The following is a 15,276-nucleotide window of genomic DNA, read 5'->3' as shown; positions in this document are numbered from 1 at the left end:
ATTTGATTTTACCATTCCACCCTTTAAGTAATAAGATGCTATTATGCTAAAGGTCTTTTTCACCAAGAGTACTTGTAGAATCTTGTCTTTTTATCCTACTGTAGTTATCTGGAGCAGGAGTGATTCCAACAGATGGCACTTTTATGCAACAGTGTCTCGAATCCTCAGATAACTGTTCCTTTCACAGTCAATTTCTAGAGTATTATTATTATTATTTTTTAATGTTTGTTTATTTTGAGAAAGAGAGCGCTAGAGAAGGAACATACATGGGGAGAGGCAGAGAGAGAGGGGAGAGAGATAATTCCAAGCAGGCTCTACAGTGTCAGCCCAGAGCCTGACGTGGGGCTCAGTCTCATGAACTCTGAGATCATGACCAACCTGAGCCAAAATTCAAGAGCCAGACACCCAACTGACTGAGCCAGCAAAGCACCCCTAGAGTACTTATTATTTTAAACTTTGAGGTATAACTGAACTAGTCTAATAGTTACGGTTAGTAATTACTGTGATGTACCAAAGATATAAAACATATCATTATTGATTCATTTGGGCCAGCTGTATCTTTACTTCTCTGTAATACCAGTATGTTTCTGAAGTACAATATATATTTAATGCATATCCTAATAGGGATCCTTAAGTAAATATAACTTAATGCCATTATTTTTGTGCTTGTCCTTATAAATTTAAGCATTTAAAATAAAATATATTTTCTCTTTTTAGACACATAAAACTATTAAGAACCTCAGTAGGTGTTCCTTCAGTGGAGCAGAGTGTTGTCGTTATGTGTTACTGAGGAGTAATATAGGTGCTAGTTAGCTTCCCTTTCACTAATGCAGTGTTGGGAGTAGCAACAAGGTTGCCCCCATGTGCTATTTACTTTCAGTGAAACTGCATTGAAACACAAGGAACTGTTTAGGTAACTACAGGCCATGGGTAGTTTTGTTTCTCTACAGATATTTAGAAATTTTGGATTAGTGTCTTTCATTGATTCCATGATGCCCATTTTCCCCCTATTATATAACTTCTCTGAATTCAGGATGCATCTTACAATATGTGATGTCTACAGTTCAGTGAAATCTAATTATATATTTCTCATTATAAAAACTCCAGATTTCTGATTCCGTTTCAAAACTGGAATTATCTGGACGCGTTCTCATTCCTGCTTAGGACTTTTAGTATGGAATAAGGGCTCATTAATTCCCCTCACTGATAATTAAGTAAATTGGACATGGCTTACCTTACTGGCTTGTAGATATTCAGACAACTCACAGTTTATTGCTTACTTGTTCTTAGGTGTACAAATGTATACCCCAATTGCTTGTTTTTATTGCTAGTTCTCTCCTTCTCCACTATCGAGTGTCTTCTACTTCCTGCTTAAGTCTTTGGGTATCCATTTCTATTATTGTTAAAGTTGAGCTGTATTTATCTTAAAATAATTATTACGGTAACTCTGTTGAAAGGACTTAATAACAGGAAGTAAAGTGTTTTAAGTATCAGTTTATGTTCACATTTTTTTCTAGAGATGCACTGTGATCTTACTGTACTTGTAATTTACTGGTGGATTTAGTGCAGATTTTTCATTGACCCTCTTACTAAATAGCTAACAAAATGATGGAGGTATGTGTCTTTAGAAATAAAGTGTAAATAGCGAGAAATCAGAAGTTTTGTTTTCTACCCTTTGTTCAAGGAATCAAGATTGCTCATGTTGGAATCCAGTTAGTCTTTCAGGGAAATAGGAAAGTTTCTATGAGCCCTCATAATATAAAAGTTTGCTTTCTTATTAATTAGCAACAACTATATGAGAATTTACCTGGATAAAATAATTAAAATACTTAGGTATATTTTGAATAGCAGCAGTAAGCTGTTTTCCAAAGGTTGACTATCCAAGCAAAGAAACACTGTTTTTAAAAAAGTGATTGGGATCAGAAGAAATTAACTCTCTGGGACTACTCATAGCAGACTAATTTTTAGTTTCCTATCTCATGGTCATTTATAAACTGATTTTGTGCTAAAACAAATGGATTTGAAGTCCTTCAGACACTCAGTGTTGAGAAGGAGTGTGGATAGGGGATGAAGTCTAAAAATGAATTGTACCTGGTCTTCCCTTTGCAGAAAGCAGAAAATGGAGATTTAAACTGGATAATACCAGACCGATTTATTGCCTTCTGTGGACCTCATTCAAGAACCAGACTTGAAAGTGGTATGCAAAAATAATGGGACCTAGTATAGTTTTGTTATTAAAAGTATCCTGTATTTTCTTCTGAAAGAGGCCAAAGAGTTAAATTAAGCTTGTCTGTCTTAATTATTTAAATATACTTGGTCATTTTAGTACATCATTCTGCCTGGCTTTTAACTTCTTAAACTAATCCTTTTATAGTTATAATCAAATTGGTATTCAGCCCCCAGTTCAGATACTCTTTCCACCCAATTACAGGTGAAATTGTTACCCATTGTTTTCTTTCTGCATTTGACAGTGTCTGGTGAATTTCTTTATTAGGTTACCACCAACATTCTCCTGAGGCTTATATTCCATACTTTAAGAATCACAACGTTACTACTATTATTCGTCTGAATAAAAGGATGTATGATGCCAAACGCTTTACGAATGCTGGTTTCGATCACTATGACCTTTTCTTTGCGGATGGCAGCACCCCTACTGATGCCATTGTCAAAGAATTTTTGGATATTTGTGAAAATGCAGAGGGCGCCATTGCAGTACATTGTAAAGGTATGTTCCAAGGGTTGGTTAAAGATGCTGGAAACGTAGGTATATACGTTTAGAAACGCACCATGCCCATTTAGGTTATATGCCAGGACACATGAAGCTGCCTTTGCTGTTGTTGTTTGTAAGTTGCTTTTTTCTTAAAGCCACTTTATTGAGGTATGATTGACATTAAAAAGCTGTGCATATATAGAATGCCTTTAAAACCTTAATTTTGGGGGCACCTGGGTGGCTCAGTCAGTTAAGCGTCTGACTTCAGCACAGGTCATGATCTCATGGTTTGTGGGTTTGAGCCCTGCATCAGGCTCTGTGCTGACAGCTAGCTCAGAGCCTGCAACCTATCTTCGGATTCTGTGTCTCCCTCTCTCTTTGACCCTCCCCTGCTCATGCTATCTCTATCTCTCTCTCAAAAATAAATAAAACATTTTTTAAAAATTTAAAAAAATAAGTAAAACCCTAATTTTGGGGCGCCTGGGTGGCTCATTTGGTTAAGCGTCCAACTCTTGGTTTTGGCTCAGGTCATGATCTGGTCATGGGGTTGAGCCCCACGTTGGGCTCTGCACTGATTGCCGAGCCTTCTTAGGGTTCTCCCTCTGCCCCTCCCCTGCTCATTCTCTTTCTCTCTCTCTCTCTCGTTCTCTCTCTTTCTCTCACACTCTCAAAAAAGACACCCTAATTTCATATGGAAAGCATAATAAATTAAATTGTATTCATTGGTAACCCTACAAAGGCTTATCTATCACATTGAAATGCATTCATTTATTCCTCAAATACTCAGTGCTCTTTGTTTGATATGTTCTAGAATATGTCAGTGAGCAGAACAGACTTCCAAGAGCTGTGGAGCTTATATTCTAACAAGTTGCTGTGTTTTTAGCAGTTAAAGCAGTGCCTTGGCACTTACTGTTTATTGAATGAATGACTGTATAATAATATACTGTATGATGTACTAGGATTTTGGTACTTTCCATTTCAGTAATGAAAAGAACAACAGAGAGAAGATTAGTAAGGAATTAGAGGACTTGACAACCCAGTAAATCAACTAGAAATAACAGACACATCTGGAACGCTACTCCCCCAAAAAGGAAACACACATTTGTCTTAAGTATACCTAGGACATGGTAGTAATGGTTGCACAGCAATAAGTTGGTTAATGCTACAGAAATGGACACTTAAAAATGGTGATAATGATCTCCAGCAACCAGCCCTAAACAAACGTAGGTCTTTGAATTATGTGACAAGGAATTTAAAACAGCTGACTTTACAAATTCGGGGATCCTGGCTGTTTCAGTCAGTAGAGTAGGGTTGTTCAAGCCCCACCTTTGGTGTGAAGCCTGCTTTAAGTAAATCGTTAAAAAAATGCTCAGTGAGCTAAAAGGAAACATAAGGAAGTAAATGAAACCAGGAAAATGATGCATAAACAAAAATGTTAAGATAGTAAATTTTATGTCATGTATATTTTACCACAATTAAAAAGAATAAATAATTAAAAGAACCCAACATTGTTATTTCATTTTTTTTAAGTACAATAAGCAGTTGAGATAATTCTCAGCCAAGGTCCTCATTCAGGGTGGTTTTGCCCCCCAGAGGACATTTGGCAATGTCTGAAGACATTTTTTTTTTTGTTTTCACAAGTTGGTGGGAAGATGCTATTGGCATCTGGTGGGTGGAGACCAGTGATGCTCTTAAACAGCCTACAGTGCACAGGAGAGCCCCCATACCAGTCCCCAAATTCAGTAGGGCTAAGGTTGAGAAACCCAGAAGTTGACTGGGGACCTGTTAAGAACCTGAAGAGGATCTAATAGGATTGGATTTTGTTTCCGGAAAAAAACTTGATGATACTGTAAAGCATGGATTATCATGTGCAAAGTGAGATTTGCTAGGGAGTGTATGAATTTGCTTGGGGTACCACCGTGGAATCCCACAGACTGCAGCTTAAACAGAAATTATTTTTTCACCACTTCAGAAGCTACAAATCTAAGATGAGCATGTTGGCAAAGGTTGGATTCTAGTGAGGCCTCTTCCTGGCTTACAAATAGCTGCCTTCTTTTTGTCCTATGCATGTACTCACTCATAGTGTCTCTTCTCTTCTTTAAAAGAAATTTTTTTTTTAATGTTTATTTATTTTTGATGGAGGGGGCTGGGAGACAAAGTGTGAGCAGGGGAGGGTCAGAGAGAGAGGGAGACACAGAATCTGAAGCAGGCTCTGAACCCAGGACCATGAAATCATGACCTGAGCCAAAGTTGGACACTTAACCGACTGAGCCACCCAGGTGCTCCGTGTCTCTTCCTCTTCTAAGGACCAGTCCTACTGGATTAGGGACCTTTCCCTCATAACCTTATTTAACCGTAATTGACTCCATAAAGCCCTTTTCCCAGAGATAGTCACACTGGAAAATACAACTTTAATATGGATTTTTAGGGGGACAGAGTGAGGGACCCAATTCAGTCCATAACATTGTGTTTGCTGGGTGCCCAGCATTCATGTCTTCACATTTAAAATGCATTCAGCCTATCCCAGCAGCCTCTAAAGACAACCCATTCCAACATCAGTTTCAGATCCAAAGTCTCATCTAATTGTCCTCTAAGTCAGATAATGGGTGACACTCCAGGTACAATTCATCCTGAGGCAGAATGCCTTCCGGTCTGTGAACTTGTGGAAACTGGCAAGTTAAGTGCATCTAAAATACAGTAGTGGGACATGCATAGGGTAGGTGTTCCCATTCCAGATGAGAGAAATCAGAAAGAAGAAAGGGCTGACAGGTCCCAAGCAAATCCAAAACCCGGCAAGGCAGATGTTAGATAGCAGGGCTCAGAAATAATGCTCTGGCTCCATTCTCTGTCATGCAGGCCCACTGGGGTAGCAGCCCTGTCCCTGAGCTCAGGCAGGAACAGTCTGGCCACTCACCACAGAGGTGACCCCACCCTCTGAAACTCAGGAATAGACAGCCTTGCCCCGGGCTTATGGCTGCAGTGATAGCCCTGTTGGTTCCTTGGGGGTATATTTCTCTTTTCTTGAAGGGTGAGACATGTTTTTAGTGAGATGTTCCTGTTAGTCCTTTGAGAATCCCAGGAATTTAAAATCCTTTGTTTCATCCTGTATGTATTCCCTTTGTTTCATTCTGGCAATGTATCTGCTGGTATAATCAATCCCATCACGATTTTTGGCTTCTGCTGAAATGGCTGATTAAATCCATAGGTAATCACCTTATGGAATAGATTGATGACCACACCTTTGGTGTTCTCTCCAGAACACACCTTCTCCCTCTTTGCAGTATGGATAGGCCTAGAATTTTCCAAATGTTTAGTTTCTGTTTTGCTTAATAGTTCCTTCTTTAGTTCGTTTGTTTTCTCTCACATTTTACTGTAATTAGTAAGGAGAAACCCGGCTGTACTTTCAGTACCTGGCTTATAAATCTCTTTTGCTAAATATCCAAGGTTGTCACTCAACTTCTACCTTCCATAAAGCACTAAAACAATTTAGCAAGTTTTTCTTTCTTTTTTCTTCTTTTTCTTTCTCTTTCTCTTTTCCTTTTCTCTTTCTCTTTTCCTTTCGTCACTTTCTAACAAGGACTGCCTTTCTTCCGGTTTCTAGTAACGTGTTCCTTGTTCCCATCTGAGTCAGCACCAGAGTCACTGTTAACACTCATATTCTTGCCAATAGTCCCTTCAAGGCAATCTAAGTTTTTACTAACATTGTGCTTTAAAACTTCCAGGGCTTTTACAATTGCAACTCCAAAGCCAGTTCCACATTTTTACATATTGTTACAGTAACACACCACTTCACAGTACCAGAGTCTGTATAAGTGAATGTTTTCTAGAGAAACAGAACCAGTGGGATGTGTATATATATATTATATACACACATCTTTATATGTAAAGAATTGAGTTGGGTGAATATGAAGGCTGGCAAGTACAAAATCTGCCATATGAGTTGGCAGACTGGACACCATATGGTGCAGCTGAAGTCTGAAAGCATACTTCTGGGGAACTCTCTCCTTCTTGGAGAGGATGGCCTTTGTTCTCTTCAGGCCATCAACTGATTGGGTGCGGCCCACCCAACTTACAGAGGATGATCTACTTATTCATAGTCCAGCGATCTAAATGGCAGTCTCGTCCGAATACACCTGCCAGACTGACCTACAAAATTAACCATCATAGGAGATAATGATAGTAGTCTAGATGAGAGTAAAGAAAAGATAGCAGGAATAGAGTTAAAAAAGAAATCTATGTGAGGGTGCCTGGGTGGCTTAGTTGGTTAAGCATCCAACTTCGGCTCAGGTCATGATCTCACTGCTTGTGAGTTCAAGCCCTGTGCTGGGCTCTGTGCTGACAGCCCAGAGCCTGGAGCCTGCTTCAGCTTCTGTGTCTCCCTCTGTCTATGTCCATCTCCCACTTGTGCTCTCACTCTCTCTTTCAAAAATAAACATTTTTTTAAAAAAAGTTAGAAAAAATAAATCCATGTGGAAATAGGAACAGGAGTGGAGTAGAAAAAACTGTTACGGGAGAAAGTGTAAGATTCTAAGCCTCTGTGTTTGGAAAGATGATGGTACCATGAACAGAAAACTCAGAGTAGAAAACAGTAATAACAGTCTTGCTTAGAAAATAATTTTCAGTGTTGACTATGTAGAATCATCTGGGGGGATTTAATCTCCATGCTAAGGCTGTCTCACATACCGATTAAATCAGAATTCCCCAGTATTTTTAACACTATTCAGGGGATTGCTATGTGCATCCAAACTTGAGAACCGCCATTGAGCAGAGAAGCAGAAACTTTTTCAAAAAAATGTTACCTCCCCAACAAAATTCTGGAGTACATGAGACCAGGTCCGTTTGGTTTGTTTCTGTTTCTAGCCGGCCTTGGACGAACGGGCACTCTGATAGCCTGCTACATCATGAAGCATTACAGGATGACAGCAGCCGAGACCATTGCTTGGGTCAGAATCTGCAGACCTGGCTCAGTGATTGGGCCTCAGCAACAGTTTTTGGTGATGTAAGTAGACAGAGAGCTTTTGTAATTCCTCAGGGAACACATGGGCCTGGAAAATGATGGGAAGTAGAATTTTTCTTAGTCTCCAGTAACAGATAGTTCAGTAGGAGAAAGTTGTTTGCATGGTCCTTCTGGAAAGCTGTATTCTGATGTTATTTAAATGCTCTAGGAAACAGGCAAGCCTCTGGTTGGAAGGTGACTATTTTCGTCAAAAGTTAAGGGGTCAGGAGAATGGAAAACACAGAGCAGCTGTCTCAAAACTCCTCTTGGCTGTTGATGACATTTCAATCAATGGGGTCAAGAATCAAGACAAGCAAGAACCTGAACTGGTAATCAAACCATCATGCTGTTGTCATTGTTTTCAGTGCTGTTGAGGACCTTATAGGGCATGGGGGAAATTGTAGCTAAAAATAATAAAGCACATTTTTGAGGGATTATTGTCACACTATTTTTTTTTTATACTTATAGCCCCCTCTAGGAAATTTTTACTGAAAATAGTTAAAATAAGGTTATATGTCCATAAAATGGAAGTTTTTTTGTGTTTTGTCTTTCTTTTTTCTATATTCACTAGGCACTGGTGGCAAAAAGAGGTATGTGAAGGAAGCTCTTTTATTTTATTTTTTAATTTTTTAATTTTTTTGAAGGAAGCTCTTTAGATGGCCCTAGTGACTCTTCCCTGTGTGCCCACATCCCCCACTGGGCGTTTTTTTCCATTTCATGACTGTTGATTTAGGGAACTAGTTGTTCTTAAATGGAAAAGTTTATAAAGAACCCAGAGTTTAGGGGTAGAGGTACTGTATTAATTGGTGGCTGAGTGGATTGTGAAATGTTTTAAAGAATGTTTTCATGATTGGAAACCCACTATGCCTCTTCGCTGTCAGTATGTTTTATAACAAGAGCGCCGTCCGGTTCTGTGTCTGTGAAAGTCAACTTTTGGTTGACTTGAAATGTGACCTGTGCTTTATTTTGAAAGCAGCCAAATATCTTAAGAGTTCGGTGGTTTATTTGTATGTGTCTGTATGCGTAAACATAGCTGATAGGCTTTACTGCCTTCCTAAGTGCACCTGAAGTCACTAGCTCAGTGTCTCTTTACTTACACAGTACAGTGATGATGATGAAATCCATGGAGTGACACAAGGTGATAGACTTCGTGCCCTGAAAAGCAGAAGACAGTCAAAAACAAACGCTATTCCCCTCACGTGAGTCTGGTTTCCTTTGTGTGGTTGATGTTACTTAATATGTACATGAGCACTTTTTCCTGTACATTTTTCTCCATAGTCTCATGCCCATTATGCCACTTTGAAATGGTTATTTACATTATTTAAAATCTAGGGGTGTTGCCCAAGAAGCTCTTGGCCACGCTTTATCTCCGTCCTCTATTGTAACCTCACTAGCCTGTATAGGTATGAAAGCTTTTTCCCTGTGGATAATCACCAGGGAACATCCTCAAACCACAGATTTACAGATTTGTCCATTGTTATTAAAATTGTGAATTTCCTTAAATTCATTGCCATATTATGGGCAGTTTGTTTGGATATGGTAGGATTTAATCAGTGATGATACTGTGGCTTAATGTCATATTATTTCAGGGCAACAATGAACTAAATTAAATGATACTTTTGTATTAATTTTTAGTTTGGGGAATTATTTTCAAGTTACAGAATAAGGTTTAGTATGGAGTTAGGAAGTTTTATAGTTACTGTGTGTATGTCCACCTGTACTTGCTTGTGTGAGTTATTAGTTGGGATTCAGTCTTATGGAACATGCAAGATTGTTGGAGAAATATTTAGAGTTAAGAAACTTGGCCATTACACTTTTTTTTCTAGGATTTTCTTTTGTAGATGCTGTCATCTAGGCTGTTGGATTTCTTCCTTTTCATTGTGGGGTACCACATTTCCATTTATGTTGGTTATTATTGTTTTTGTTTTTTGGTGATGGAGAATGGAGATAAGTCATTTTGTTTATTAGTAAGTATCTTATAATATGGTAAAGCCCTATGGCATCATAAATGCTGATGGCAGAGCAAAATAGGTGGTCTTCGTAATTAGCAGTGGTTCCTTAATGGTGTCTCCTTGTTATCGAAATTTGAATTACACCGAAGGCATGTGTCCTCATGGGCCACTCGCTGCCTTGGGAAGTTCTTAAAAGACTCAAAGAAAAGAATGGGGTTTTTCAAAAAAGGGCCGAGAGGCAGCAGTATTGATGGTAGGTATTTACTAAGCGTTCTTTGCAGCTTAGTGGTGCCTCACATAACTTAAGAAGCTTTAAGAATAGTGCGCTTTATATAATTTATTTATTTCCAAATGCCATTTTGTTTTTAATTTCCTTGTCTTCATCAAAGGCCTTAATGGTTCTTTTTACTTAGAAATCTTGTAGTCCCTCCAGATAATCATCCTGAAGAGGTAAGAGACTTGGTGAAGGAAATAGGTATTGCCCTGGAGCAGTGCTCAGACTTCACTGTGCATTTGAATCTCGTGGGAGCTTGTAAAATGCATATTACGGTTATTGGGCCTGGTCTGTAATCCTGCATTTCTAGCAAGCTTCTGGGTGTTGCAGGCACTGCTGGTCCAGGGACCACACTTTGAGTCACAAACTCTAGAAAATGGGTGATTTTGGGGTTGCTTTTAATTATGCCCAGGGATTTGTTTTGTTTTTACAAATCTGTAGCATTAGTTTATTTCTTAGTAGTTTCTGATCAGAAATCAAATTGGGAGTTGGGATGAGAATCCTGCTTTGTCAAAAGTGCTGGCTAGCTGATAGGTTCGTGGTAATAGAAAACTGTGAACAAAGACTAAAATTCTAAATACAGTTGGAAACCAGCAGGTGACACTAGGTATGGTTACATTTGCCTTAGTGTGTGAGGTTCCCCAGGGTGAAAGCTGAGTGAGATCAGTGATAGTTGAAGGAAAGACCAGCCTCTGCTTTACATGGTAGTTATAGAGTTACTCCCCACCTTACCCCTAAAAGAAATAAAGAACACTGGCTGGCCCTTTTCCCCGAGGCACTTAGCCTAAGTTATAAACCAAGGAAAATGGTAAAAGTTCAAAAAATAAATAAAGCGCTAGTTCAAGATCCTTTAATTCTAATTGTAGTCCTTAAAACCGTAGAATACTCCCAAACTGTCCCCCTCCCATACACACAATTAACAGGCTTTTAGGCTACACTTTATTTTACTTTTTTAAATGTTTGTTTATTTTGAGAGAGTGAAGGAGGGGAGGGACAGAGAAAGAGAGAGAGAGAGAGAGAGACAGAGAATCCGAAGCAGGTTTCATGTTCCGAGCCATCAGCACAGACCCCCACTCATGGCCTGAATGCAGGAACCTTGAGATCATGACCTGAGCTGAAGTTGGATGCTTTAACCACTTAGCTGACTAAGCCACCCAGGTGCCCCTAGGCCACACTTTTAAAGGAAAAGACAAAATGTTAAAATACTTTTAAGCTCTTAAGTAAAAATCCTGGGAGATTTTAGATTTCCCTTCTTTCTTTTACAACATTTTACCTACCCTTCCTCTGTTTTTTCAACCCTTCCTTGCTGTTAGAATCCTCTCTTTTTTGGTTGTATTTGTAGTTCTTTTGGTCCTAGAAGAAGAGGTCAGTTAGGGATTTTGTTTCCCTCCCAAATGCTTGTTGTTATTTTAGAAATAAGTCTCCTGAGAGAGAGTTTTTGAACAACAGCTTGTGTTGAGAAATCTAAATTCAATCCTTGCCTCCTGATTTTGACTCCTCTATCGCTGTAGGTAACCTATCTTGCTTCGCTATTGGTACTTAGGCGAATGCAAATACTTATAAGAATGAAAGTTAGTGAAAAGTACATAAGTACTCTTGATATTTTTTAAGTTTTTTTTTTAATGTTTATTTTTGAGAGAGAGAAAGAGAAAAAGCGTGAGCTGGGGAGGCATAGAGAGAGAGGAAGACACAGAATCTGAAGCAGGCTCCAGGCACCGAGCTGTCAGCACTGAGCCTGACACGTGGAGCTGGAACTCAGGAATCTCGAGATCATGACCTGAGCCGAAGTCAGATGCTTAACCAACTGAGCCACCCAGGTGCCCCAGTGCTAGTAATTCTTAAGAGCAAGTTTAGAATACACAAAATAGCATTCCAATTATTGTTTTCTATTTTACAAACAGTATTTGGGGGGGAGTTAAAATTGTTAGATATTGTAAAGTAGTCCTTTTCTCAGAGAGTCTGTCTGATCCCAGCTACCATGAAGGCAGTAAATCATGTAGCACCATTACCTTGAAGTGATCCGCAGGATGTGATAGCACGTGTATTATTCTCTGTGCTAAAACAGATTTGGTAGATTTTATAATTTCATCCATGTTGCCTGTCTTTTCTGCATCCTGATGATTTCTGCTAGGTTAGGGTTAAATGAAATGGTGCTTGAAGAATGAAGTATACTCTACCTGAGAATAAGGTGAAAATATAGATCTAATGTGCCTCAAATCCTCCTTAATAGCACAGTGTGGATGGGTGTGTGTTTCATCATTGGGAAATAATTCTTAGGCCATGAGCTTTACTAGAGGACCAGTGAAAAATCTATAATGTGGACACTTGGATATTCTGGCCATTCTGCCTTTAAGATAACTGTTAAATCAGTAACTGCAAATGAAAGTTGGGGTGGATGGATAGTTCTCTAGTGTTCCTGGACCATTTATTCTATTCTGTCTACATACTAAGCCCCTTTAATCTTAACATGTATCAGTAAGTTGTGTTTTTGTGGAAAGAGTAAATGAGCTGATACGAGGTGTAACTTGCAGGGTGAGATTAGATTTTATTTTGGGTCCATCCTTAATGCAGTCTCTTGTTGCTAGATACCATATAGGGTGCCTGGCACATAGTGTTCAGTGATTCAAATGACAAGAACACCAGTAAAAATGGCCTAGTAAGCCAGACCACTCATTTATGAGGCAGTAGTTCTCACAAAGCAAATGCTCAGTAGAGCCTTTTATATTTGGTCACAGTTGTGTCCAGGTGACCATTTGGAAATATAGTAGCTGGAATACCACTCTTCCAACTGAGGGTTCCTCCTTTACTGCCAAAAACTAGACTGCTGCATTAAGAAATCCTGAGCTGAAATCCCAGTTTGGCCACAGGAGGAAAAAGAATGAAGAAAACAACTAAGGAGGGGCGCCTGGGTGGCTCAGTTGGTTGAGCATCTGACTTTGGCTCAGGTCATGATCTCATGGTTTGTGGGTTCAAGCCCTGCATCAGACTCTTGTGCTGACAGCTCAGAGCCTGGAGCCTGCTTCAGATTCTGTCTCCCTCTCTGCCCCTTCCCCGGCTCGCTCGCGCTCTCTCTCTCTCTCTCTCTCTCTACCCACCTCTTCTCTCTCAAAAATAAACAAACATTAAAAAAAATTTTTTTAAAAACAACTAAGAAAATAGATGTGGTGTTAATACATGGGGGAAATTGCCATCATTTTGTGTTGGCCAAGGTGGGACGTGCTTCTCTAGTCCTTATATTTAGAATACGTAGTTTGCCTTAGCTCCCAGATGATCCAGTGTCTGACTCCATGGAAGTTAGAGCGGATCTGCTGCACTGTGTTCCTTTATAATTGTGCCTCCTCTGAAACATTGTTAATTATCAGGCCATATTTTCTTGTCATTGTTTGGTTAGGTTTCCCTCCTTTTTCTCTGGTTTGGTTTAGTTTTCTGTGTGTGCATGTTGTGTGCTTTTTGAAGAATTTTAGTCATGTAACTATAACTCTGATACCGTATCACACAGTTATATTAACATGGGACAGTTATCCAGCTAGAGATGGGGTCTAACCTTTTGTTACCAGATACCCAATCAGCTGAAAACTGAAGGTAGCATTTTCTCCGCCAGCACAAAGTAGCAAGACTCCATCCTTGTTTCCCACCCCTTTGTATCTATCACAGGGTGTCTAAAATTCACACATGGCTTTATTTATTTATTATTTTATTTATTTTGGCTTCCCAATTTGAACATCTGTTCTTTCCCCTTCACCCCTTTCCAGATGTTCCCTAGCTGTGCTGACCTCTGCACTGTGTAGTGTTGTCATCTGGTGGATTGTTTGTGACTACATTCTTCCCATCCTGCTATTCTGTCTCGATGGTTTCAGAACACAGTAGCCGTCGGGACCCTTTGACAAATAGCTGCTGTGTAAGTGTCCCATTCCATTTCTCTACGAGGTCCCCTCTGGTGGCCATTGTGTTTCTCATGATGCATGTTTTTCTCACTATCAGCTCTCCCAGTTTTATTGGTTTGCTTCTTTTCACAGGTTCTTTCTGAAACTTCTCAATGAATGGGATGGTGGCGGGAGGGGGTCTTCCCTGATCCTTTCATGTAGGGATATTAAAAATAACAGACTTAGTTTTTAAGTTGTGCTTACTCTTAACAGATTTTTTTGAAGTGACAATTTATGAAGCCACTGGAATAGTTTCTTTCCCTATCAAGAAAATTTGTGAGTTTGGGATCATTGGGGTGGTTTTCACTCAGTCAGTTTTCTCTAGTTTTCCAGAATAAACATCTTTTGCATATACTTTTCAATGTAGCAAAAAGAATATGCCCACTGATTTTCTGCTGTTGGCAGAGATTTGCTTTTGTAGCTGTGAGGTCTAGTGAGCATTATATAGTGCTTCTCCTCTGATTCTGCCATTGCACACTGCACTCTCAGCCTGCAGCTGCTTCCCTGCAAAGTCTTCTTTCTTGAGGAAGCAGAATCTTCTCTGCTTCACTTCATGTCCTCCCCTTTAGGGGCGTAGTTAGTACAGTTTTCAGAAATGATGTTCAATGGAAATAGCACAGCAGAGAAGACAGGATTCCGTTGTTCAGTCTTGTGTTTCTGCATGACTGTCTCCATGCTTACTTCCTCCCACTTTCCTCCTTTCCCAAAAGTAATCAAATTGCCTTTATTGGGTTAATAGAGCAGAATTTGTATTCTCTTGATATCTTTTACCCTTAAATGAATACCTTAACAGTGAAGAGACTGTGGCAGGAAGCTTCCCTGGGGAATACCTTGCAGTTTAGACCAAGCAGGGGAAGGAGGGTGTGTCTGTGAGACTGTGGTTTACCACCACCCTCTTAAGTCTAAGCTGCATTCTTTTTTCTCTGAAACTCTTCCTTTAGTTCATATTTCAAGAATTTATTCTCTTGTTCCAACTTGGACTTGGGAGTTGTAAAAGAATATGAAAGTTCCTTCTAGGATCTCCTCCAAAGTGGAATTCCATTTCAACCAACTCTCATAGTTTGTGGCTTCGTGGAGTGTCTTCAGATGGCTTAGAAAAGACTTAAAAATCCAGCAGACTCTGTTCTTTTCAAAAGTAAGGAAAGGCTGCTTAACGTGTTCCTATGTATGACATTTTCTTTACTATCTTACTAGTACAAGCTTAATATTACATAGATAAATAAGCTACATTTCGTACATAGATGACCTTTTCGTTTTTTCTCCTTTATTCCTCTTAGTAAGCTTAGAGTTTTGCATATTCTGACTTGAGCATCATGCTTAGATTTATTTCTCTCAAACTATTCCGCGTAGGAAAGGTGTTTTGAATAGGTGGAGTCATTGCTAATAATACTTAGGGACTTCATGACTGTATTGCTTTTCCC

At 39.4% G+C, this 15,276-nt stretch overlaps 1 protein-coding gene across 10 annotated transcripts in view; it reads left to right on the top strand.

The window, feature by feature from the left end:
- CDC14B (cell division cycle 14B) overlaps positions 1–15,276 on the top strand; it is a 101,648-nt gene that overhangs the window by 76,736 nt on the left and 9,636 nt on the right. For 6 of the 10 annotated variants that reach the window (XM_077749577.1, XM_077749575.1, XM_077749583.1 and 3 more), the window contains 5 exons: positions 2,110–2,197; positions 2,495–2,725; positions 7,571–7,709; positions 7,876–8,035; positions 8,808–8,905. In XM_077749577.1, the coding sequence (XP_077605703.1) occupies positions 2,110–2,197; positions 2,495–2,725; positions 7,571–7,709; positions 7,876–8,035; positions 8,808–8,905 (716 nt within the window). Of the gene's footprint in view, positions 1–2,109; positions 2,198–2,494; positions 2,726–7,570; positions 7,710–7,875; positions 8,036–8,807; positions 8,906–13,684; positions 13,831–15,276 lie in introns of all 10 variants that reach the window. The other 4 variants (XM_077749580.1, XM_077749581.1, XM_077749579.1 and 1 more) reach the window with 1 other exon arrangement.

The sequence above is a fragment of the Crocuta crocuta genome, unplaced genomic scaffold, assembly GCF_008692635.1.
Source record: "Crocuta crocuta isolate KB4526 unplaced genomic scaffold, BGI_CrCroc_1.0 scaffold99, whole genome shotgun sequence".
Classification (NCBI taxonomy): Eukaryota; Metazoa; Chordata; class Mammalia; order Carnivora; family Hyaenidae; genus Crocuta; species Crocuta crocuta.
The sequence above is the reverse complement of the archived record's forward strand: the minus strand, read 5'-3'. Positions and strand labels throughout refer to the sequence as shown.